At 42.0% G+C, this 23,828-nt stretch overlaps 1 protein-coding gene across 6 annotated transcripts in view; it reads left to right on the forward strand.

Annotated features, from left to right (window-relative positions):
• Positions 1-23,828, forward strand: part of LOC122557344 (serine/threonine-protein kinase PAK 3) — a 244,078-nt gene that overhangs the window by 212,977 nt on the left and 7,273 nt on the right. For all 6 annotated transcript variants that reach the window (XM_087991933.1, XM_043704954.2, XM_043704956.2 and 3 more), the window contains 3 exons: positions 3,928-4,045; positions 17,059-17,158; positions 21,212-21,408. In XM_087991933.1, the coding sequence (XP_087848059.1) occupies positions 3,928-4,045; positions 17,059-17,158; positions 21,212-21,408 (415 nt within the window). The remainder of the gene's footprint in view (positions 1-3,927; positions 4,046-17,058; positions 17,159-21,211; positions 21,409-23,828) is intronic.

Below are 23,828 nucleotides of genomic sequence, written 5' to 3' on the forward strand. Positions count from 1 at the left end.
ATTTATCCACTTAAAAGCCACAGCTCACAGCAACTGCTGCAGAGAGGTAACAGGTTTTCTTCAGGTTTAAACTGAGTTTTTACTGCAGAGCACATGCAGCTTCTGCTGGAGAGAACAGCTTGTCAGCTCCTAACCCCCTGCACATTGCAGGAACTCAGCCACAAAAATAGAGTTCACAATAGGCATTAAATTACAGTAAATCCCTTTCTGTAAAAACAATTCTTTCTCATTGCAGTCCACAGTTTTTAAAGACAATATTAAAAAGACACCAGTCCTTAAAGAAAATAATACTCCTATGATTTTTCTCGCAGAAGTGTCCAGATTAAATTTTAATACCAGGAGCCTTGTCAAATAGCCCTGAGTACTTTCTCTTGAAACATAGAAAATAAAAGTGAGCCATTCGGCCCTTCAAGTCTACTCCACCATTTAATATGCTCCTGGCAGATCACCCTGTATCATCAGTACCATATTCTCAGTTTGTCCCCATACTTGCTCATCCCTTTAGCCCTAAGAACTATATTTAACTCCTGTTTGAAACATTCAATGTTTTACTCTCAGCAGCTTTCTGTGGTAGCAAATTCTACTGAATCAACACTCTGATGAAGAAATGTCTCCTAATCTCAGTCCTAAATGTTCTACTCCATATCCCTTTAAACTGTTACCCCTGGTTCTGGACACACTGGAATATCCTTCCTGTGTTTACCCTGTTTCGTCTTGTTGCAACTCTTTCATTAATTCAAGAATTATTTGCTTTCATGGGACATGAATGTCACAGATGAGACCAGTGTTTGTTGCCTATCCTGAGATTCCCTTGAACAGGTGGTTGTGAGTTGCTTTCTTGAGTCATTGCAGTCTATATGACAAAGGTACAGCCACAGTGTTCTTAGGGAGGGAGTCCCAGGATTTTAGATTAGATTAGATTCCCTACAGCATGGAAACAGGCCCTGCAGCCCAACAAGTCCACACCGACCCTCCGAAGAGTAACCCACCCAGACTTATTTCTCTACATTTATCCCTGACTAATGCATCTAACAGGGAGACAGTGAGGTCTGCAGATGCTGAAGATCAGAGTTAAGAGTGTATTGCTGGAAAAGTTCAGTAGGTCAGGCAGCATTCGAGGAGCAAGAAAATCGACGTTTCGGGCCGGAGTCCTTCAGGAATTCCTGATGAGGGGCTCTGGCTGGAAATGCCGATTCTCCTGCTCCTCAGATGCTGCCAGACCTGCTGTGCTTTTCCAGCAACACAGTCTCAACTAATGCACATAACATTATGGGCAATTTAGCGTGGCCTATTCACCTTAACCTGCACATCGTTTGGATTGTGAGAGGTAACCGGAGCACCCGGAGGAAACTCACGCAGACACCGTGGGAGGCACGGTGGCACAGTGGTTAGCACTGCTGCTTCACAGCGCCAGAGACCCGAGTTCAATTCCCACCTCAGGCGATTGACTGTGTGGAGTTTGCACGTTCTCCCCGTGTCTGCGTGGGTTTCCTCCGGGTGCTCTGGTTTCCTCCCACAGTCCAAAGATGTGCAGGTCAGGTGAATCGGCCATGCTAAATTGCCCGTAGTGTGAAGTAAGGGGTAAATGTAGGGGTATGGGTGGGTTGCGCTTCAGTGGGTCGGCGTGGACTTGGGGCCTGTTTCCACACTGTAATGTAATCTAAAAAAAATGAGAAAAATGTGCAAACTCCACATAGACAGTCTCCCAAAACTAGAATTGAACCAGATCCCTGGTGCTATGAGCCAGCAGTTCTAACCACTGAGCCGCCCCACATTTTAAGTCCAGCATTGGGAAGGAATGGTGATTTAGTTCTGAATCTGAATGGTGAATTGCTCAGAGAGGCACCTGGAAGGTGGCAGGAGAGAATTAGACTTCAATGAAACTACAAAGTGACATGTGTGTCTAAAATTAACAACAGAAGTCAATGCAGGATGTACTTATTCCTGTCACTACATGAAAGTATGATTGAACCAGGGGCAAGCTCAAGCACCTTAATAAGATGTCTGCGTTTACACAGAGATACCTGATGAAGGAGCAGCGCTCCAAAAGCTAGTGCTTCCAAATAACCCTGTTGGACTATAACCTGGTGTTGTGTGATTTTAAACTTTGTCCACCCCCGTCCAACACCAGCTCCTCCACATCATGGCTAAACAAAGATGGAAAGAGCTCATAATAAACACTAAACTGTGGGTTTAGAAATATTGGTCTGCTCCAGGCAAAATATGATGTAGATACCTACAGGTGTGGAACTGAAAGCTTCAGATATAAATGCTACATGACATTCACTTGAACAAGTATTCAATAGCTATGGAAGATTGTTAATGGTAAATAGAGTCATAGAGTATACAGCACGGAAACAGATGCTTCGGTCCAACCAGTCCATGCCGGCATGTTTCCAAACTAAACTGGTCGCACCTGCCTGCCCCTGGCCCATATCCCTCCAAACCTTTCCTTTTCATGTACTTAGCCAAATGCCTTTTAAACGTTGTGAAGGTACCCACATCCACCACTTCCCCTGGAAGTTTATTCCACACACGAATAAAAAATTTGCCCTCGTGTTTTTTTAATCTCTCTCCTCTCCTCACCTTAAAAAGTGCCCCTTGGTCTTGAAATCCCCCATTCTAGGGAAAAGACAACTACCACCAACTCTATCTATTCCCCACATTATTTTATAAACATCTATATGTTTGCCTCTCAGCTTCCTACTTTCCAGTGAAAAATCCCAGCCAATCTGTGGTTTAACTATTTTTTTTAGAAAGCTTTGAAAGATGAGGGAGTCTTACGACCATCCTTCCCTCACCACCACAGCCACAACTGTATTGGGAATAGGGGAGCAGTCAAAACAAAGTGGGTGACCAGCCTACTGTCTTTCTGCACTTCCTCAGACTCTTCGAATGTATTACCTTGGGTAGTGGGTGAAGGCATCAAGCAGCCCTCTCACCCCATTCATGGCTATTAAGTTGCCAAACACTTTAGAACCTCCTCTGCCCTAATACAGTGGGTGGATGGAAGGAAGGAGGCCAGCTCACAGCTTTAATAGTTGAGAATAAAAGCTGGATTGAAGGGCATATCCTCTATTGAGGAATCTCCTATGTCCATTATGGACACTGTTCCTCAGGACAGAACTGACACTCTGCACCTCCCCATGACCTCTAAAACACAAACTCCCCATTAGTGTCCCAATCCTTCCTGTCAAAATCTCCAGCCTCACATTGAAGTTCTGTTATGCATATTCCTTCTTGGGAGGCCTTGTAGTCCCATCAACAGCTAATAAAGCATTCTGATGTTACTGGGCCTCCTTGGTCATCAGTCGATCAGATTGGGTGGCAATGCTCAAAGTCAATACTATCCCAACTGTCGTGGTGTGGTCCCACTCTCCCTTTAAGGCCACTCCCAGCAATCTAAAGCCAGTGAGGCACTGACCACATTTCAAATCAGGCGTTGGTTTGGAAAGGAATCAGCCCAATCCCAGTCCATGTAAACTTCACCACATGAGTTCCCCATACCTGATTCTCACTGATCCACAAATATTCCTGGAAAGGTGCTCTTGCATCAGTCACTTGGAGGCGTGGCTGTGATTGCCATTTTCAGGATCATATTGCTCATTATTATTCCTAATGTTATCATACTTATTGTTATCAAACTTAACAAATACTGGGGAGAGGGGCTAATTGCCAAAACGCTCCTGGGCATTGTGCTTGAATTGTTCACACATTGGGAACAGGAGCTCATGTCTGATTCAGGGAGTGATTCTGACTGTCTTGGACTGCACATTGTCTGCTCATAAACTGCCCTTTCATTCACATCCACAAACATCAGATCTTGGTGTTTACGTCTGCTTTGCATGTAATGTTGGGCCACCTGCGATTTGCTAATAATTATTCTTTAAACAGGTTTCTGAGTGATCACTTTTTTTTTAATGTCAGTTACCTTGTAGGGGATGAGCTCTGGGTAGTAATGGAATATCTGGCTGGGGGCTCCTTGACAGATGTAGTCACAGAGACCTGTATGGATGAAGGCCAGATAGCAGCAGTGTGCCGGGAGGTAAGTGCAATTTAGTGTATCGCATTTGACTGTAAATGTTGAACACAATAGACGCCGTTGTGCTCCAGAATTTGCCAAAATCCCCACCAAACTGCTCAGGTACAAATACAACACTGGCACCTATCTAACAATGTGGAAAATTGTCCAGGTTTCTCCTCCTCACGCAATGTAAAGAAATCCAATCTAGCCAGTTACTGCCCCATCAGCCTGCTCTCGATCATCAGTAAAGTGATGGAAGGGGTCATCAGCAGTAATATCAAGCAAAGTCTGCTCAGCATTAACTTGCTCAGTGACACCCAGTTTATATTCCACCAGGGCCACTCAGCTCTTGACCTCATTACAGCCTTGGTTCCAACATAGACAAAGGAGCTGAATCTGAGAGGTGAGATAAAAATGACAGCCCTTGATGTCAAGGAACCCTAGCAAAACAGGAATCAGTGTGTACTGGGGGCAAATTCTCCAGACTGGAGTCATACCTGGCACAAAGGAAAATGTTATTGTTGTTGGAGGTCAGTCATCTCCGCCCCAGAATATCTCTGCAGGAGTTCCTCAGGGTAGTATCTTAGGTGCTTCATCAATGATACTCCCTCCATCATAAAGTCAGAAGTGGGATGTTTGCTAATGATCACACAACGTTCAGCACCATTTGCGACTCCGTGGATAGTGAAACAGTGCATGTCCAAATGCAGAAATACGTGGATAATATCCAGGTGTGTGCTGATAGGTGGCAAATAATATTCATGCCACACAAGTGGCATCTCCATCAAAAGAGAATCTAACTCTTCTAACATTCAATGGAATAACCATCACTGTCCCCAGCTGTCAACATCCTGGGGGTTACCATTGACCAGAAACAGAACTGAACTTGCCAGACTAATACAGTGGTTATAAACAGGTCAGAGAATTGGAATCCTATGGTGAGTACTTCATTTCCTCATTGCCCAAACCCTGTCCATCATCTACAGGGCACAGCTCAGGAGTGTGACCTGTGTACTCCCCACTTTTCTGGATGGGTGCAGAACCAATAACATCAAGAAGCTTGACACCACCCAGGACAGAACAGCCCACTTGATTGGCATCATGTCCACAAACATCCACTCCTTCCACTACTGACACTCCATAACAGCATTGTGTGTCATCTACAAGATGCACTACAGTAATTCAAAGTAAGAATTAAATTCTTGCTGCAGGTTCTTCACCATCCTGACTTTGAATTGTATTTGTTGCTCCTTCAGTGTTGCTGGGTCAAAATTCTGGAAATCCTTCCCTAATAACTTTGTGGGTGTATCTACACTAAATGGACTGCAACAGATTAAGAAGATGGCACACCACCACCTTCTGAAGGGGAGAACGGGGTCAGCAATTAATGTTGTCCCAGTCAGCATCAACCAGATCCTTCGAATGAATTAAAAATATAATTCCCTGTTGTGTCAATGCCACTAACTCACCAGGGATCACATGACTGACCCCACAGATACAGGTCCCTTTTGTCCAGCCCTCCTACTGGCCTGGAGTCTATTGCAGACACCGCAGTAGTGCTGCTGAGACGAAGGAGTTGCTGATGATAGGTAGATAAATTCCTGACTGGAATTTAATCATATTGAAGTTCCCTGAAACAGTCACAGCTGTAGTAGAGTTGTTACAAACTCTCTGACCAATAGATGAGGCCACCACATGATTGCTAAATTCAGCCCATTTTGTGTGCCTTAATATATAGGAACGTAAACAACACGAAACAAGAGAAGAACGGTTCATCCCCAATTAAAGTATCTGTTTTAAATGCCACCTTAGAATAAGGGACACTAGTTTGTTTCAGTTGTTCATCTGGAATGATAATTTAGAACGTAACTTCTGAAATGAAAATAACAGTAAACTACTGTTGGCTTCTTTCTTTGTGCAACAGCTATCTTTGCAGTAAAACCCTAGATAAAGGCCACAGTAATATTTAATTACAGTCAGGAGTTAGTGACTGCTAAGCAATTTGTTGTGAAGAAATTGAAATTAATTAGATAGGACAGTCCTTGGTGTTATGCAATGTTATTAACTGAGCATATTTTGAATTAAGAATATTCTCGGGTGAGCATGACAGCTTTGGAGAGATGTAAACAAGACAGCTTGCCCCAAACTGCACTTACTCTGGAAAGTAGTTAGTTTTTCTTTTTTTTGGTAGATCTCATGCTTATATACTACAACAACAACTTACAAAACAACCTTAACATTGCAAAACACTGAGACATTTCACAGGATTGATTCCAACCATAGAAATGATACAACACAGAATGGGAGCATTTAGCCCATTTTGTCCATGCTGACCCAAAGACAGCCAGATGCCCTTTCTAATCCCATGGCCCACAGCCCTGCAACTTACAATACTTAAGGTGCAGACTCAGGTACTTCATAAAAGAGCTTTGGGTGTCTGCCTCCACTCCCAACTCGGACAGCGAATTCCAAACACCTATCACCTTCTACAAAAAAACACTTTCTGTTCCTCATATCCCTTGTAATCCATCTGCCACTTAGCTCAAAGCTATGACCCCTGGTTTTTGAACTGCCTGTCAAGGGAAACTGGTTCCTCTTGATTGCTCTATCTATACCCCTCATAGTTTTGTATATCTCAATCGTATCACCCCCTGCCTTTTCTGTTCCAAGGAAACAGCCCCAACTTCTCCCATCTCCTCGTAGCTACAATTCTCCAGGGCCCTGGCAACATTCTAGTAAATCTTCTCTGCACTTTCTCCAGAGCAATTCAGTTTTAAAATTTGTTAGATAATTTTAATAAATAGGCAGATTTTTACCAGTAATAGAGGTTCTAAGACTAGAAAGAAAGTGATCTCGTAGTTGCCATGACATGTTCCTACCTTTTGTGCCATCTTGCTGGTGTGGAAGCTGAGTGGCTACCTAGTCTCCAAGGGTAGCTAATTTTTAATAACTACCTAGTCTCCAAGGGTAGCTAATTTTTAATAACTACATGCGCATTTGGGGGAAGATCAGTGATACTGCTAGGATCTTCCTGATAGCTGATTGGCCCTTGGTTGGACCAGAGCCAGCAGGTGTCTGGGAGTGGCCTCCCAGCTACAGGCTTTTAGTTCATGCATCTGCCCTGACCACCAGGGCCTTGGGTTCCAGAAGACCACAGCAGCAACTGCAGATCATCATGTGGAGGAGTTTAATTTGAAGTCCCCAGAGGACCCATCCATGATGGGGCATCTCGCCATCTCTTCTGGAGGTAGCCACGTAGGTAGCGACCTCTTCTGCTGGAGCTGCCAGCTGCCTGGAGTCGCGGGCACTTTGTTTGACCTTCTCATCTGCACAACCTCCCTAAGTGGACAGGGCTGTTGAAGGTAGCCTCTTAATGGACATGACTTCCTCTTTATAAAACCATGCTGGTTTCTCCTTGGTTACGTATGTGTTATCTATTGTTTTATATATTTCTGTTCTGCTATTGGCCATGACTCGTGGCCATGATGGGACCTATGCCTGCAGGGACCTAGAGTGCCTCACAAAAGGGGAAGTACAACTATCCCATGGTGTTTTAAAAGATCCTGCCTCTGTATTCAGAACCGGTTAGTCTGAAAAATCATTGATCTACATTCTGAACAGATGTCAGGTTACCATTGATCTATATTGATCAGGAACAGCTCCTGTATCTTTGAGTTGGCCAGCACATCACACTGAATTTTTAAAAAAAATTGAAATACAGTATTGACCTTACAGTGACATGGGCTAATTAAGACTGTGCTTAATGCAGCTATTCAATCCAATTTGTCTAAGTTTTACAGTAACTTGCAACTCAGACCATTGTCTTTGCACAAATCCCAGCTATGCCTGAAGTTTAAGTTGCAAGTCAGTCAAACCATCAGCTCACACCAAAACGTGTCTCATTTTTGTTTGTTTCAAAAGGAAGGAATTCAAACAAATTTTTGTCTTCAAGCAAGGTTCATGCATTTGTGATCTATCTATGCTCAAAGTAGGAGAGCTTTTTTACGTGCATTTTGATCCAAGAAGAACCAGGAACAGCGCACTTTAAAAAGCAGTGACAATTCTTCAATCAATCTTTATCTACTCATACTGCATATTGCACTTCTTGATAGTCTAAAGGATGGGAACATTGCTGGAAAGGCCAGCATTTATTGTACTTGAGAAGGTAGTTGCGAATTGATTCTTAAATACAAAAACTTGCAATACCACTTCTGAGGGCAGTTGAGAATCAACACCTTGCCATGGGTGTGAACCCATTTATTGACCAGGCCAGATAAGCACAGTAGGTTTCCTTTCCTGAAAGGCATTAATAAATCCAATGGGTTTACACAATATTTCTGAATCATCATTACTGATGCTACTTTTCGATTCAAATTTAAAGACCGAGCCTTTATTGCACATTATTGGCCATTTGGTCAATGTTTATGTTGACTCTCTGTAAATAATCTGGTCAGTCTCATTCACCTGTTCCATTCACATCACTCTCAAAGTGATGTTTCCTTCAAGACCATCCAATTTCTTTTCATCATTGATTTCACCACTTTGGTAGATAGCAAGTTCCAAGTCATTGCTTGCATTAAGACGTTCTTCCCCACATCCCCTTGCATCTCTTGCCCATAACTTTCAATTTGTGACTATAGAACAATGGCTAATTAGGACAGCTTCTCTTTACTTGCCTTACCCAAATCTGCCAAAATCAAATGCACTTCTATCAAATCTCCCCTAAATCTCCTTTACTGCTATTTTGGGCCAGGCCCCAAAACGCTCAAAATATATTTAAGAAGGTAACCCAGACCCTAACCTTTTTTAAATGTTTTAGGCAGGTGTAGAGTGGATATTCCAAGAGTGATGCAGCTGACCCATCCACTCAATTTTAAACAAAACAATTTATTTAGAGACTAACTAAGTGAAACATGAACAAAAGAGAACCGAATTTAAAATAACTTAACCTCTTTGAAAACCCAGTTGACTCTTCAGCTTCATGATGCTGTTCCAAATACTTGCAACATTTCCATAAACACTCCCTTGGTTAAAAGAAAAGATAAAATCACACCGGTTCTTACAGGAGAGAGATTGCAGAGAGAGTCAGGATCAATATGGAGCTGTTTGTTTGACCAGCAGCCTCAAACAGTCTGCTTGTTCAAACCAAACCAAACCCTGAACTGGGAGAACTGGCCACTCCCCTTTCATTGTACAAGTGTTTTAAAAGAAAGACTTAAAAGCCTTCTCAAGTAGATATTTCCAGACATATCTGGAATCTCTGCCTTTGCAACCCCTCTGGAAAAAAAAGCAAAGACAAAATAACCTTGTCAAAGGAGCAGCATCATCACACTGCACAGAAAAGAACCTCAGCTTCTTCAAATTAATTGGCTTGTCGGTAAAAGCCCTCATCCCCAGAACATTCTGTTCTATTTTCTTTGCAGCATCTCAAGGTACCTGACAAGGGGTCATAAGAGAAGAGCCCATGGCGTTGGGTAATATGTTGGCATGAATAGAGAATTGGCTCAACGGCAGAAAACAGTGAGTGAGGATAATGGATTCCATTACAGATTGGGTTCCACCTGGGAACAGTGCAGGGACTGCAACTGTTCACAAGACATATTAATGACTTGTGGAAGCCAAATTTGCATATAACACAAATAGATGGAAAGGCAAGTCTTGAGAAGGACAGAATCCGTTTACAGAAAGAGATTGATAGGTTAAATCAATGGACAAAAATCTGGCAAATAGATTATAATGTGGGGAAAATGTGCAATTGCTCATTTTGGAAGGCAGAGTAAAAGCAGATAATATAGCATAAATGGAGAAACTTTTAGAAAATAACAGCACAAAGGGACTCTGGGTGATGTGCATGAAACACAAAGCTAGCATGCGGTGCACCCGGTAATCAGAAAGGCTAATGGAATATGAGTTTCATGGGAGTTGAATGTATTCTTAGGGAAGTCTTACTGAAACTATACAGGGTGCTGATGAAACCACATCTGAAGTACTGTGAGCAGTTTTGATCCCCTTAATTATGGAAATCTATAATTTCATTGGAGACAGTTGAGAGAAGGTTCACTTGGATTATGCCTGGTGCGGATGGATTATCTTATGAGCATACATTAAACAGATTGGGAGTCTACTTGCTCAAGTTTAGAAGAATGAGAGGTGATCCCGTTGAAATTTATAGATTTCTTAAGGGGTTTGACAGGGTAAATGCTGACAGGATGTTTCCCCTCAAGGGAGATTCCAGGAGCAGTGAGTCAAGTCTCAGAATAAAGGGGCACCAATTTAAGAATGAGATGAGGAGGAATTTCTTCTCTTGGAGAGTTGTGAGTTTTTAGAACTCCTTGCCGTACAGAGTTGTGTGGGCAGATTCCTTGTATATATTTAAGGCTGAGATAGATCCTTGATCAGTAGGGAAATCAAGCATTACAGGGAAAGGGAAGGAAAGTGGTCATGATGAATGTCGATCAGCCATGATCCTATTGAATGGTGGAGCAGGCTCATGAGGCTAAATGGTCTTATCATTCTTCATGTGTTGTAACCAGTACTGAATGCATGTGGCTAATTGTGGTTTAAACAGACCCTTAAAAATGTTAATCATAACTTTTCTTTTTGCATGTGATCCCTTTTGATTTATGAAGTCAAAGATTCCATATGCTTTGCTAACACTCTGTCACTGTGTCCTGTCACCATCAAAAATGTATTTGCATGCATCCACAGGCCCCTCTACTCCTATACACTCTTTACAACTGTGTCTCTATTTCCTCTCTCAATTGCTTCTGCCAAAATTCATTATCTCACACGTTTGAATAAGTGTACATTTTCTGCATCTATGCAATACTCCATCTTCCACCTTTCTGTCAATGTCCCTGCCTTATCTATGTCCTACTATGATTGATTTCCATCATGCTTACTGTTTGCCACTCCTGTGTGTGTGAACATCAAAGTTTAAAGTTCTACTCTACGCTTATTTATTCACTGCTTGGGTCATTATGTTTTGAGATACGATGACTGTATGCAGTGCCATGGTCTATAAAATAATCCTTTCCCACAACTCTTTTTTTTTTCAATCAATCCACCAATTTCCTATCCAAGGTGACACTGACCTTCCAATTTGATGACCCTCAATTGTGTTAATTAGCTTTTCATGTGCATCATAAGGTGAAGTGTGTTTTGTTAATTTACGCAAGCTTTGATAGACTGTAAGAGCGCATATAGCAACTAATAAAATTAGAGTTTGGCACATAAGATGGCAAGTCACAAAATTAGAATTCTTTTCATCTTAGTGAGAAATCACAACTTCCTAGAATAGCAATGGTATTAATTTGAGATTTGGCACCACCTTGTGGCTATAGGGGGTTCTGTCTGATGATGATGCAAGAAAATGGGGGAAACGGAAAATATCCTGAATACAAAATGTACTATTTGGCAGAAACCATGAATCTTTTAATCATTTCCAGTTTAGTTTGATTTTTTTTCCCTCTCATAAACCACAACTGTTATCTTCAGGCGTCCAACATCCGAGAAATTGTTCCGTTTGGAGGGGCTGCCACCTTTGTCACAGCCACCAAACAGCTTTGTCGTTTCACTTGCAGAATTTTGGTAAAATCCAGTTGGGATGTCTCTTTTGATCTCCCTGACAGAGTTCCAACTTATAATTATACACACTTAGCTTCAGGCTGTACACACCGTTGGGCTGTAATACTATGGGGCAGCACTGCCTTTACTTTCTTAAGTAGACCTAACAGGGCTTTGTGGTCTGTTATTATTACAAGTTTGCATCCATAAGGGTATCGATGGAACATCCTGACTCCAAATATGACTGCCAAACTTAACTTCTGTATCTAGTTGTATTTGTGCTTTGCATTTGCCAAAGTCCTGGATGTATTTGTGATTGCGTGTTCCTCTCCGTAATACCATAGCTAATACTATCCCGATGCTGTATGGGGAGGCATCATATGTCAATACCAGATCTCATTCGGGATCATGGTGTGCCAACACCTTTAGAGGATGATAGCTGTTTCTTCACTTCCCTGAGTGCTATTGCTTGGCTATGTGACCATTTCCAAGGTTGACCCTGCATTGAGAGTTAATACAAAGGTGCCAGGATGGAGGCTGGGTTACACATGAACTTTCCATAATAGTTCACCAGCCCCAGGAAAGACCTATGCTCCGGTACAGATGTGCCAGGACACTATTGATTGCCCTCACTTTATCTTCCAATGGGTGTCACTCAGTCTTGTCGACTCTGTAGCTCAAGAAAGTCACTTCCCTTCTAAGGCATACGCCACCTGGAAGAAATGTCTAAGGACTCTGTCCAACTTCTCTAAGTGCTCCTTGTTGCTAGCACGTCATCTAATAAATGGCAGCCTGGAGTAGACCTTGTAAAATATTATCCACTGTCTGCTGAAAAATTGCATGGGCTGTGATACCCCAAACGGCAGCATCATATACTGGTACATACTCTATGGGTAGTAATTGTAGCATACGCCTGGGAATCCTCATCTAACCACAATTGCAAGTAGGCAGGGCTTGTGTCCAGCTTTGAGAAATACAACTCTGCCAATTGTCTTAATCTAGTCAAAAATCCAGATACGGTTTCCCCTGGTTCTTGAATTGCCAAGTAAAATCAATAGCATCTCGGAATTGGAGGAGGCTTGGGGCGGTAATATTCCTTAACTAAATCATCAACTCTTGAAAGCTTTTAATATCTGGTGCCTCAGGGAAAGTTAGGATCCTAATAACTGGAAAAGGTGTGGGGGCACAAGCTGTAAGGAGAATTATTTGTTGCTTTTCATCTGCCCCAATGTCATTTGCCTGGAAAAAGTAACACATTCTTTCCACATACTGGGCCCAGTCTCCGAAGGCAGAATCGAATGAGCCAAGCTTCCTAAATAACAGCATGATGCCATAAATGCTTACCTCAACTCAAATACAACTATAGCGAGTGAACTTCTTCAGGAGTGTGCTTTCCTCTTGTCATCACTCCACAGAGACCAATATCCCATCACCAGCTCACCCTTTATTCATACATGGAGAGTCCTTCAGTTTCCTCAGAGTGAGCAGAATCGCTGGCATTCCTGTTTTTTTCACCCCCACACTACCGCCTAACTGCGGTAGTACTTATTTTTTCTCCAGCACCCATGTTGTGTGTGTGCAGGTGTGAGACACAGTGAAAGACACAAGGTGCATAAACCTTTATTCACTTTCCACCACGAGGAAGAAAGGAAATACCCGAGTGGCCAGTGACAAGCAGTGCCTTTCACATCAAAGGGCAACGCTGTGTGATCAAACAGTGAAGGGGAGTGGCATTCCTGTTTATTTTTTTTTCCCACCACCAGGAAGATAGGAAAACACCCGGGTGGCCAGTGACAAGCACTACCCTTCACATCAAAGGGCAGTGCTGCGTGATCAAAACAGTGAAGGGGAGGGGCATTCCTGTTTATATCTGTCAGCCAGGGTTCCCTGATTGGACCATATTAACAGAACATGAGCTCCCTGAGTGGTGCTATGAAGTCTACCTGGCTGCCCTCATTACCGTCACTACACAGACAATACGATTGTGGGACTCCATCTTCACAAGGACTTGTGTGGTGATCACTCCTACCAATACTGTCATGGACAGATGCAGCTACTGTAGGTAGATTGGTGAGGATAAGGTCAATTAAGATTTCCCTCTTGTTGGTTCCCTCACCACCTAACAGAAGCCCCATCTAGCAGTTTGTCTTTTTAGGATTCAACCAGTTTAGTCAGTATTACTGCTACTGAGCCATCTTGGGTGATGGATACTGAAGTCTCTTACCAATTTATCTCCTTGTAACCCACATTGTCACCCAAGTGATCAACAAGTAGCACTGATTTATCAGCTCACAGGAGGTATGAGGTGCAAGAGATTTCCTTGCATATAGGGTCTATTTCCGTGCTGTATGACTCTATACTTGACCTTATACAATGAGATTTCACAGGGTCAGAGTCAATGTTGGGGACTCACAGGGCAACTTCTTCCCAACTATCTCTACCACCAAGTATCTCACTTGACGACATTATACCCAGGGATGGAGATGGTGTGGCTGGACATAGTCGTTCTCATGGAAATTACCTGACAGACAGCGCTCCCAATTTTGGTGTAAATGCCCAGATGTTGGTGAGGAGGACTTTTCAGGTCAGCAAAGCTGTGTGAGTACCATTGTTGTTGCTGGGTGTTCCATCAGGTTTTATAATTTTATCAGCTTTTGCAGTGATTAGATACAACTGAGCAGCTTGCTAGACCATTTCACAGCCATCCACGTTGTTATGGATTCAGAGTCATATATCAGTCAGATCAGGTGAAAAATGACAGACTTTCCTTCCAAAAGGGACATTAGTGAAGCAGATAGGTTTTTATAGTTACCGTGTTACTAACTTTTAATTGCATATTTATTAATTGAATTAAAATTGAACCCCTATATCCAGAGCAGAAAGCCTGGGTCACTGGATTACTAGCCTAGGGTTAATATCACTATGCCATGACCACCTCAGCACTTACACATTCTATGATTTGCCCAATGTTGAACCAATATTTAATCACCTGAATTAAGGCTTATGTTGAATCTATTAGAATAGCAAAAGCAGCATTTATAGTTGTTGATCCTTTATCTAACTATCCACTTCGGTTCAATGGTAACACTCTTACTACTGAGGTAAAAGCTTATGGTTCAAGTTTCAGTTGGAATTAATCACATATTCTAGGCAGTTGTTTCACTGAGGTAGGTAAGCAGTATTGGAGATGGTACCTATTAAAACCCATTTGCTAACTTACAGTTCAGGTCCAAGGTGTTGTCATCCATGGATAGCATTCAAACACTCCATCATGAAACCACAGCTTGAATATTGTGTCCAGTTTTGGTTTCCTTACTTTAGGAGGGGTATAGTTGCATTGGAGGCAGGTCAGCTGAGACTCACGTGATTGATTCCAGTCAGGAGTTTGTCTTATGAAGAGTGATTGAACAGTTTAGGCCAATACACTCTGGAGTTTAGAAGAATGAGCAGAGATCTATTGGAGATCTAACATACTCAAGGAGATTGACGAATTAGATGCAGAGTTTTTTTTACTGCGTAAGATAACCTAGAACAAGAGGTCATTGTTTTAGGATAAGGGTAGCTGATTTAAAGCAGAGGTGAAGATAAATTACTTCTCTCACAAGGTTATAAATCAGTGGAATTACTACACCAGGGTATGGTAGATGCTGAGACATTGAGTTAATTTAAAGAGGAAATAGACAAATTTTTAATTAGTAATGGGTTGAAAGGTGATGGAGAGCAGGCAGGAAAGTGGAGTCTAGGCCGAGATGAGATCACCCATGTTGGTACTGAGTGATGGAACAGGCTTAAAGGGCTGAACTGCCCACTCCTTAAGCCTTACTCCTCTTATTTTCATTTCCCAACTGGAATGTGCAAAAGTTAGATGCAGAGTAGCTGTTGGCACGTGAAGATCTGGTAGCTCTTATTGAGGTACTGGCCTCATGTTAAGTGATGGGAATGAGTTTTAGGGAGGTTCTCAGAGGAGTGATGGTGAATATTCTCCTGTGGAGAAAACAGGAGCATCTGACTACTCTGAAGACCATCTTTATCCTTCAAAGCAGTTGCCAACTTGCTTCAACTGATGGATTCTGCACTTTGGGCCCTAGTTAGCATGCGATTAGAATCCTAATAACACTTTCATACCCAATTCTCATTTATGTCCAAAGCACTTTTATGAATCTGGCAAGGACTATCCACTGCCACCACAATCAGCTCCCACTGAGAAGCATTATAACTTCTGTGCTACATTCTCCTTTCTTTTTTCATTCATGCTTCGACCAAGTTGGCAGTTTGCTTGACAAAATCTGCATTTTGAGGAGCAGAAACTGTGTTAAAACAAATAAAATACAAATCTGGCTTCTTGTGAAGCTTGTCAGCACAGCAGTAGCACGCTACAGAAATAACTACAGCAATATCTGATGCAGCAGGAACGTGGCGAATAGAGAAGGAATCTTAAAACACAAGTCTTGCTTCTAAGTGGTTGAGTTCCTGTTTTTTCCACTCTCTCTGATTCTGGAAAATCATAGTTCTTCCCCAGGCTAGTGGGCTTTTCCACATATGCTACTTGCTTCTCCTGAGTTCAGGTAGACAAGAGAGATTGTCTCACACAACAATGACTCTCAACAATTGTTGAATCAATCCTCTTGTCACCTACAAAGGATGATAGGCATACAGTAAATTCATTGGGGATGGGATAAACTTCTTCTGTTATACCATAATTGATGGTTGAAGAGACAAATTGACGAGGTATATCCTCCCACAGGTGTCATACGTGAGATGGATACCAGATGTCTTTGTTGTTTTTGGTATTGACACCTGTTACCAAGCCATTGTGGAAACTGTGCATCTTGGCACTTGCTGACCCATGTCACTGTTGCTTTCTGTCATCAGCTAATGGCTCCCAGAGTGTGAAAATAAATGTTTAGGGCCTTCATGGTATGTTTGCAAACATCCTTGAACCAGATTCTCTTGGGATTACTTAGGAAGTAAACTGCTCATTAACTTGAGATGCTTGGCACAGATGGTAACACTTTCTTCTTTCCTTTATTGGGAATAATTTTGAATCCAGTCCATAAATACTATTTGAAAAGGCAGTTTGTTTTAGAATGTGAACCTGTACACCAAAGCATCTCACATTTCAATGTAAATTGGTACTAACTTCCTGATAATGCTCAAAAATCTAAAGGTTGCCTTGAAGAACAAATTTTGGTGTATAGAGTGGTGTTCTATTAACTAATATTTTAGGATTTACGCCACCTTAAAGCAGTGTTACCTTGGATGATTGTTTGCAGCTTAAAACAATCCAAATTTGCCACAACAAAACTACTGCAAATGCTAGAAATCTGAAATTAGAACAGATTTCTAGCTTGGATTGTAGTTCACCTCCTGTGAACTGGTAAAATCCTGACTGATAACTCTGTCTTACTCTCTACAGTTTACAAAAGTCATGGGAAAGAATTTTTAATGATTTATTTTTCTTCCAATAGTGTTTACAAGCCCTGGAATTCCTTCACTCCAATCAAGTTATCCATAGAGATATCAAGAGTGACAACATACTGCTGGGAATGGATGGATCAGTTAAATTAAGTATGTAGAACATGTTAAGTGTGATTTACCCTGAACAAATCCAAAGTGGTTTTCCATAACTAACGTGCATTTGCCCAAATGACAACTATTATTTTGTCACAAGTTATCATCTGTAAATGCAATCTCTAAATATTACCACATGATGACCTTGGCAGCAGTATCTTCCTTGATAAAGAATGATCCAAGATATTCATGAATATCTCAGCTTAACTCCTTGCATGGATCTCTATTTTGGTCTTTAATTCGCCCCACACCTCCTCTTACTACTCTTTTTCTGCTTCTTGCCTTGGCTTTCAGTCTTTTCTCTTTTTTTTTTCATTTTTGTTTTTCTTCACTTATTTGCTTTTCAGTTCCCCTCTGAACCTTCTATATTCAGCCTGGTTCTCAATTGTATTATCCAAACATGATTCATTACAAGTTCACATTTTCTTCTTCTAACGAACTGTCTCTTTCCAAAGAGCTGAGGATTTGTTAGCCCTGCCTATCCTTTTCATCAGAATATATTCATGTCTGCCTGTCCATCTCTCTCTCCAGCAGTACAATGTTCCGTTAATCAATACTGCCACACCTTTCCTCTTTCCAGATAGAGGAGAAAGTGAGGTCTGCAGATGCTGGAGATCAAAGTTGAAACTTTATTGCTGGAACAGCACAGCAGGTCAGGCAGCATCCAGGGAACAGGAGATTCGACGTTTCGGGCACAGGCCCTTCTTCAGGAATGAATCATTCATTCCTGAAGAAGGGCCTGTGCCCGAAACGTCGAATCTCCTGTTCCCTGGATGCTGCCTGACCTGCTGTGCTGTTTCAGCAATAAAGTTTCAACTTTTTCCAGATAGAGTCATAGAGATGTACAGCATGGAAACAAACCCTTCGGTCCAACTCATCCATGCCGACCAGATATCCCACCTGCCAGCATCCGGCCCATATCCCTCCATACCCTTCCTATTCATATTCCCATTCAGATGGCTTTTAAATGTTGCAATTGTACCAGCCTCCACCACTTCCTCTGGCGGCCCATTCTATACATGTACCACCCTCTGCGTGAAAAAGTTGCCCCTTAGGTCTCTTTTATATCTTTCACCTCTCACTCTAAACCTATGCTCGCTAGTGCTGGACTCCCCCACCCCATGGCAAAGACATTGTCTATTTATTCTATCCATGCCCCTCATGATTTTATAAACCTCTATAAGATAACCCCTCAGCCTCCGATGCTCCAGGAACAACAGCCCTAGCCTATTCAACCTATCCCTATAGCTCAAATCCTCCAACCCTGGCAACATCCTTGTAAATCTTTTTTGAACTCTTTCAAGTTTCACAACATCTTTCCGATAGGAAGGAGACCAGAACTGCACACAATATTCCAACAGTGGCCTAACCAATGTCCTGTACAGCCGCAACATGACCTCCCAACTCCTGTACTCAATACTGTGACCAATAAAGGAAAGCATACCAAACGCCTTCTTCACTATCCTAACTACCTGCGACTCTACTTTCAAGGAACTATGAACCTGCAGTCCAAGTACTGCTAAGATTTGCTTTCCCAAAATGTAGCATCTCACATTTATCTAAATTAAACTCCATCTGCCACTTTTCAATTCATTGGCTCATCTGATCAAGATCCTATTGCAATCCAAGGTAACCTTCTTCGTTGTCTACTATACCTCTAATTTTGGTGTCATCTGCAAACCTATGAACTATACCTGTTTTGCTCACATCCTAATCATTTAAAGAAATGGGGAAAAGTAGTGGACCCAGCACTGATCCTTGTGGCACCCCACTGGTCACAGGCCTCCAATGTGAAAAACAACCCTCCACCACCACCCTCTGTCTTCTGCCGTTGAGCCAGTTCTGTATCCAAATGGCTAGTTCTTCCTGTATTTCATGAGATCTAACCTTTCTAACCAGTCGCCCATGAGGAACCTTGTTGAACGCCTTACTGAAGGCATCCACATAGATTATATCTACTGCTCTGCCCTCATCAATTCTCTTTGTTACTTCTTCAATAAACTCAATCAAGTTAGTGAGACATGATTTCCAATGTACAAAGCCATGTTAGCTAACCCTAATCAATCCTTGCCTTTCCAAATACATGTACATCCTGTCCCGCAGGATTCCCTCCAATAACTTACCCACCATCGACGTCAGGCTCACTGTTTTATAGTTCCCTGGCTTGTCCTTACCACCTTTCTTAAACAGTGGCACCATGTTAGCCAACCTCCAGTTTTTGACACCTCACCTGTGACTATCGATGATGCAACTACCTCAGCAAGAGGCCCAGCAATCATTTCCCTGGCTTCCCACAGAGTTCTAGGGTACACCTGATCAGGTCCTGGGGATGTATCCACTTTTATGCATTTCAAGGCAAAACTAAGATACAACAAAAGGAGGTAACTGTTGCTGTAGAAATCAGCAAATTATTTACTGGTCTCTTGCACAGTTTCCCAGCCGGTAAACAAAATAACCAAGCAACCACCTTCACTCCTCTTCATAGCAAGACGTGACCTTAGTCAGTCAGTCAGCTCAGCCAGGAGTTACTCTCCTTCACCCATCCACAGCAGCAAGCAGAAAGACAGATTGTGCTAGGTCAGTGGGACTAATCACTGATAGGTAATGGTTAGAACATAATGCTGCAACCAATCTTCCTATTTTACTGTTTTAATACATGAGCAGTAGTGCTTTAGACAAATCTATAAATCTCAGTTTTAAAACTCTATTGTCTTATCATCCATAACTTTTTGGAGAAAGACCTTCAAATGTTTGGTATCATTTGTGAAGTATGCCTCCCACTTTCACTCTTGATTTATAGCTCTAAATCTAAAATTGTACCCTCTTGTTCCACGTAAAATACCGTGTATGTTGAAAGAGTCTAGGAGATTGAGGTGCATTGCCCTTTAATATGCCACAAACAGGTGCAGAAAATAATCAAGAAGGCTAATAGAACGCTGACCTTCATATCGAGAGGACTGACTTATAAGGATATAGAAGTTATGCTAAACTCATACAAAACCCTGGTTAGACCCTACTTGGAATTCTGTGAGCAGATCTGGGCACCACATCGTCGGAAGGATATGCTGGCCTTGGAGGCAGTACAGAGAAGGTTTGCAAGAATGATACCTGGACTTCAAGGATTAATTTCTGAAGAGAGACAATATAAGTTAGGCCAGTATTCTCCAGAATTTAGCAGGCAAAGGGGTGATCTGAACAAAGCTTTCAAAATATTAACAGGAAAGGATAAGAGAGATAAAGATAAACTATTTCCACTAGTTGGAGATTCTAGTACTAGGGGAATAGTCTAACAATTGGTGCCAGATGATTCAGGATAGATGTTAGCAAGCATTTCTACACACAAGGATAATAGAGGTTTGGAACTCTCTCACACGTGACTAGTTCTGTTGTTAATTCTGAGAAACTTTTGTTAAGCAAAGATATTAAGGGATATGGGCCAAAGGCAAATATTTGGAGTTAGGCCACAGATCAGGCATGATCTCATTGAATGGTGGAGCAGGTTCAAGGGGTTGTATTGGCTTACTCTTGTTCCTGTATTCCTATTTTCCTCGTTGGGGAAAAACATTTTCATTGCATCTACTTTTGTTGAATCCTGTTATTGTTTTAGACTCCTTAATCACATCACCGCCCCTCAGTTGCTATATGGAAGCCAAGCAGGTGACCATCTAAAACCAGAATTATTCTGGCTAATCTGCACTGTGCTCCCCCAAGGCTGATGAGTTCCATCAAATTCAATGTCTGAAACCCAGCATAGTCCAAATAAGACATTGTACAGGTTTAATTCCAACCCCTCTGAAATTTTTTTTAAAAAGCCTTTTTGCCTAACTGCAAACATAATGAACTTATGAAGTATCTACCATAAAGGGACTACCTAACTGGAAAATCTAATTCTTTTCTCTTTCTCAGATGAGTGTAATCTTTGCTCGTTGCTGATAATAGACCCGTACAATAGCTTTTCTGGGTTCCATTCTCTGGACCAGGGGATTAAAAAGGTTCAGAAACTACAATACATTCCTGTTGGTAATTTGGAATTGTTTTATTAATTTGCAGCGGATTTTGGATTCTGTGCTCAAATCACCCCTGAACAGAACAAACGGAGCACAATGGTGGGGACGCCATATTGGATGGCGCCAGAAGTAGTGACTCGAAAAGCCTATGGTCCGAAAGTGGACATATGGTCATTAGGAATTATGGCAATTGAAATGATTGAAGGAGAACCGCCTTATCTGAATGAAAACCCTCTCAGGGTAAGTTGTTTCAGCTTGTATGGATTGTTTTATAAGTGAACATTTTTGTTGGATTGTATTCTTTCACTGATTATCACATATACATATGCTTCAAAATAGATCCCTCAGTTGATTTTTCTAGATACAAGATACATAGATTAGAATCTGGCTGATGTTTACAGTTCAGATCAAGGCAGAGATGACAACATTCAGAAAGCCTTTGATAACAGGGGTGGCATAGTGAGAATTGGTTAAGCAGGCTTCCAGGTTCAATTCTACTCTTGGGCAACTGTCTGTGTGGACTTTGCACATTCTCCCTTTGTCTGCGTGAGTTTCCTACGGGTGTTGCAATTTCCTGCCACCATCTGAAGATATGCAGGTTTGGTGGATTGACCATACTGAATTGCCCTGTAGTGCCAGGTGGATTAGCCATGTGGAAAATGCAGGGTTACACTGATAAGGTAACGGGATGGTCTTGGTGGAATGCTCTTCAGAGGGTCAGTGTGAATTCAATGGGCCAAATGTCCTTCTCCTACATTGTAGGGACTCAATAATCCTACGAACAGTGTTTGGCACAGACTAATAGATGAAACCTTTCCATTCCATTTGAGTAAATATCTTACATGATTGACATCATGTGCATAAATAAATAGCTCTAATCAAAATTAACATTTGTGGTAAAGGCATGTCGAGTCAGAGATGGAAGACCTGAATTGTTGTACTATATCTAATGGATAGTTGAGAGCTTCCAAATATAGATTTGTATCTGGCCACCTCAACAATTCTCTAATCAATCAGAAACCAACAGCGACAGATCCATGATAACCAGAATCCTTAAAGTAAAGGAATCATGTTTTAAGGGCCGGTTTAATATTGAGGGGAAGTGTTTGTTGTTTAGGGTAGATAGGGTGATGAAGAAGGCTTTTGGCACACTTGCCTTCATTGGTCAGAACACTGAATACAAGAGTTGGGACATCATGTTACAGCTATACAAGACGTTGCTGAGGCCAATTTGGAATACTGCACACAGTTCTGGTCACCGTGCTATGGGTTGAATGTCACTAAAGATTAGATTAGATTTCCTACACTGTGGAAACAGGCCCTTCAGCCCAACAAGTCCACAGCGACCCTCCGAAGAGCAACCCACCCAGACCCATTTCTCTCTGAGTAAGGTACCTAACAACTATGGGCAATTTAGCATGGCCAATTCACCTGACCTGCACATCTTTGGACTGTGGGAGGAAACCGGAGCACCCAGAGGAAACCCACGCAGACACAAGGAGAATGCGCAAACTCCACACAGGCAGTCACCTGAGGCTGGAATCGAACCCGGGACCCTGGTGCTGTGAGGCAGCAGTGCTAACTACTGAGCCACCGTGCCGCCCCAAAACTGGAAACATTGCAAAAATGACTTACAAGGATGTTACCAAGATTTGAGTTATGAGGAGAGTTTGGATAATTCACTTTTTTAGAAGTAGAATCAGTCTGAACATTGGGGCACAGACAGCCTCACACCTTCAGTGCATTACCTGGGCCAACATGGCACCTATTGTTAAAGTTCACTTGAGAATGTAACTTTTTTAAAAGTTCTGGGCTTTACATATGAAAGAACTGAAACCAACATAGTCATTCTAAAAGATAAGAGTCTTAACAAACAATCCAGGTCTTTTTCAATATGTAAATTCAGTTATGTCACACTGTAAACTTTTTTGCTGCAAATTCAGTATCTTATAATCTTATGCACCACAACCACCTGATGAAGGAGCTGTGCTCCGAAAACTAGTGCTTCCAAATAAACCTGTTGGACTATAACCTGGTTTTGTGCGATTTTTAATTTTGTACACCCAGTTCAACACTGGCACCTCCAAATCTTGGATAAATGGGATTTCTTTCCCAAGAACATAGGAGGCTGAGGGGTGACCATGTAGAGATGTATACAATCATGAGGGACATTGATAAAGTGAATAGCCAACATCTTTTCACCAGGGTAGGGGAGTCCAAAACTAGAGGGCATAGATTTGAGGTGAGAGGAGCAAGATTTAAAAAGGACCTGAGAGGCAACTTCTTAGAGTCACGCATAAATGGGACAAGCTGCTGAAGAAGTGGTAGAGGTGAGTACAATTCCAATGGACCGGTAAAACGTGGGCAAATGGGACCAGTTCAGTCTAGGAAACCTGGTCGGCATGGACGAGTTGGGCCGAAGGGTCTATTTCAGTGTTGTATGATTCTGTCATTCTATACGAGCTCCAGCTACATTTTAATTTGCAAACATGTTCTTATATTTTAAATGTTGGTCAAAGGTGGATTACACCAAGCCATTGGTGTTGGCTAAACTAACGTTATCTCAGTGATGCAGACAATAGTGTTGATAAATTAGAGAGTAGCAATAAATTGGCCTCTTCCCAATCAGATGAGTCAGTGGCTCAGCATTGTGACCCCTA

This window comes from Chiloscyllium plagiosum, unplaced genomic scaffold, assembly GCF_037043375.1.
Source record: "Chiloscyllium plagiosum isolate Xiang-an unplaced genomic scaffold, Cpla_swu_hap1 HiC_scaffold_11, whole genome shotgun sequence".
Classification (NCBI taxonomy): Eukaryota; Metazoa; Chordata; class Chondrichthyes; order Orectolobiformes; family Hemiscylliidae; genus Chiloscyllium; species Chiloscyllium plagiosum.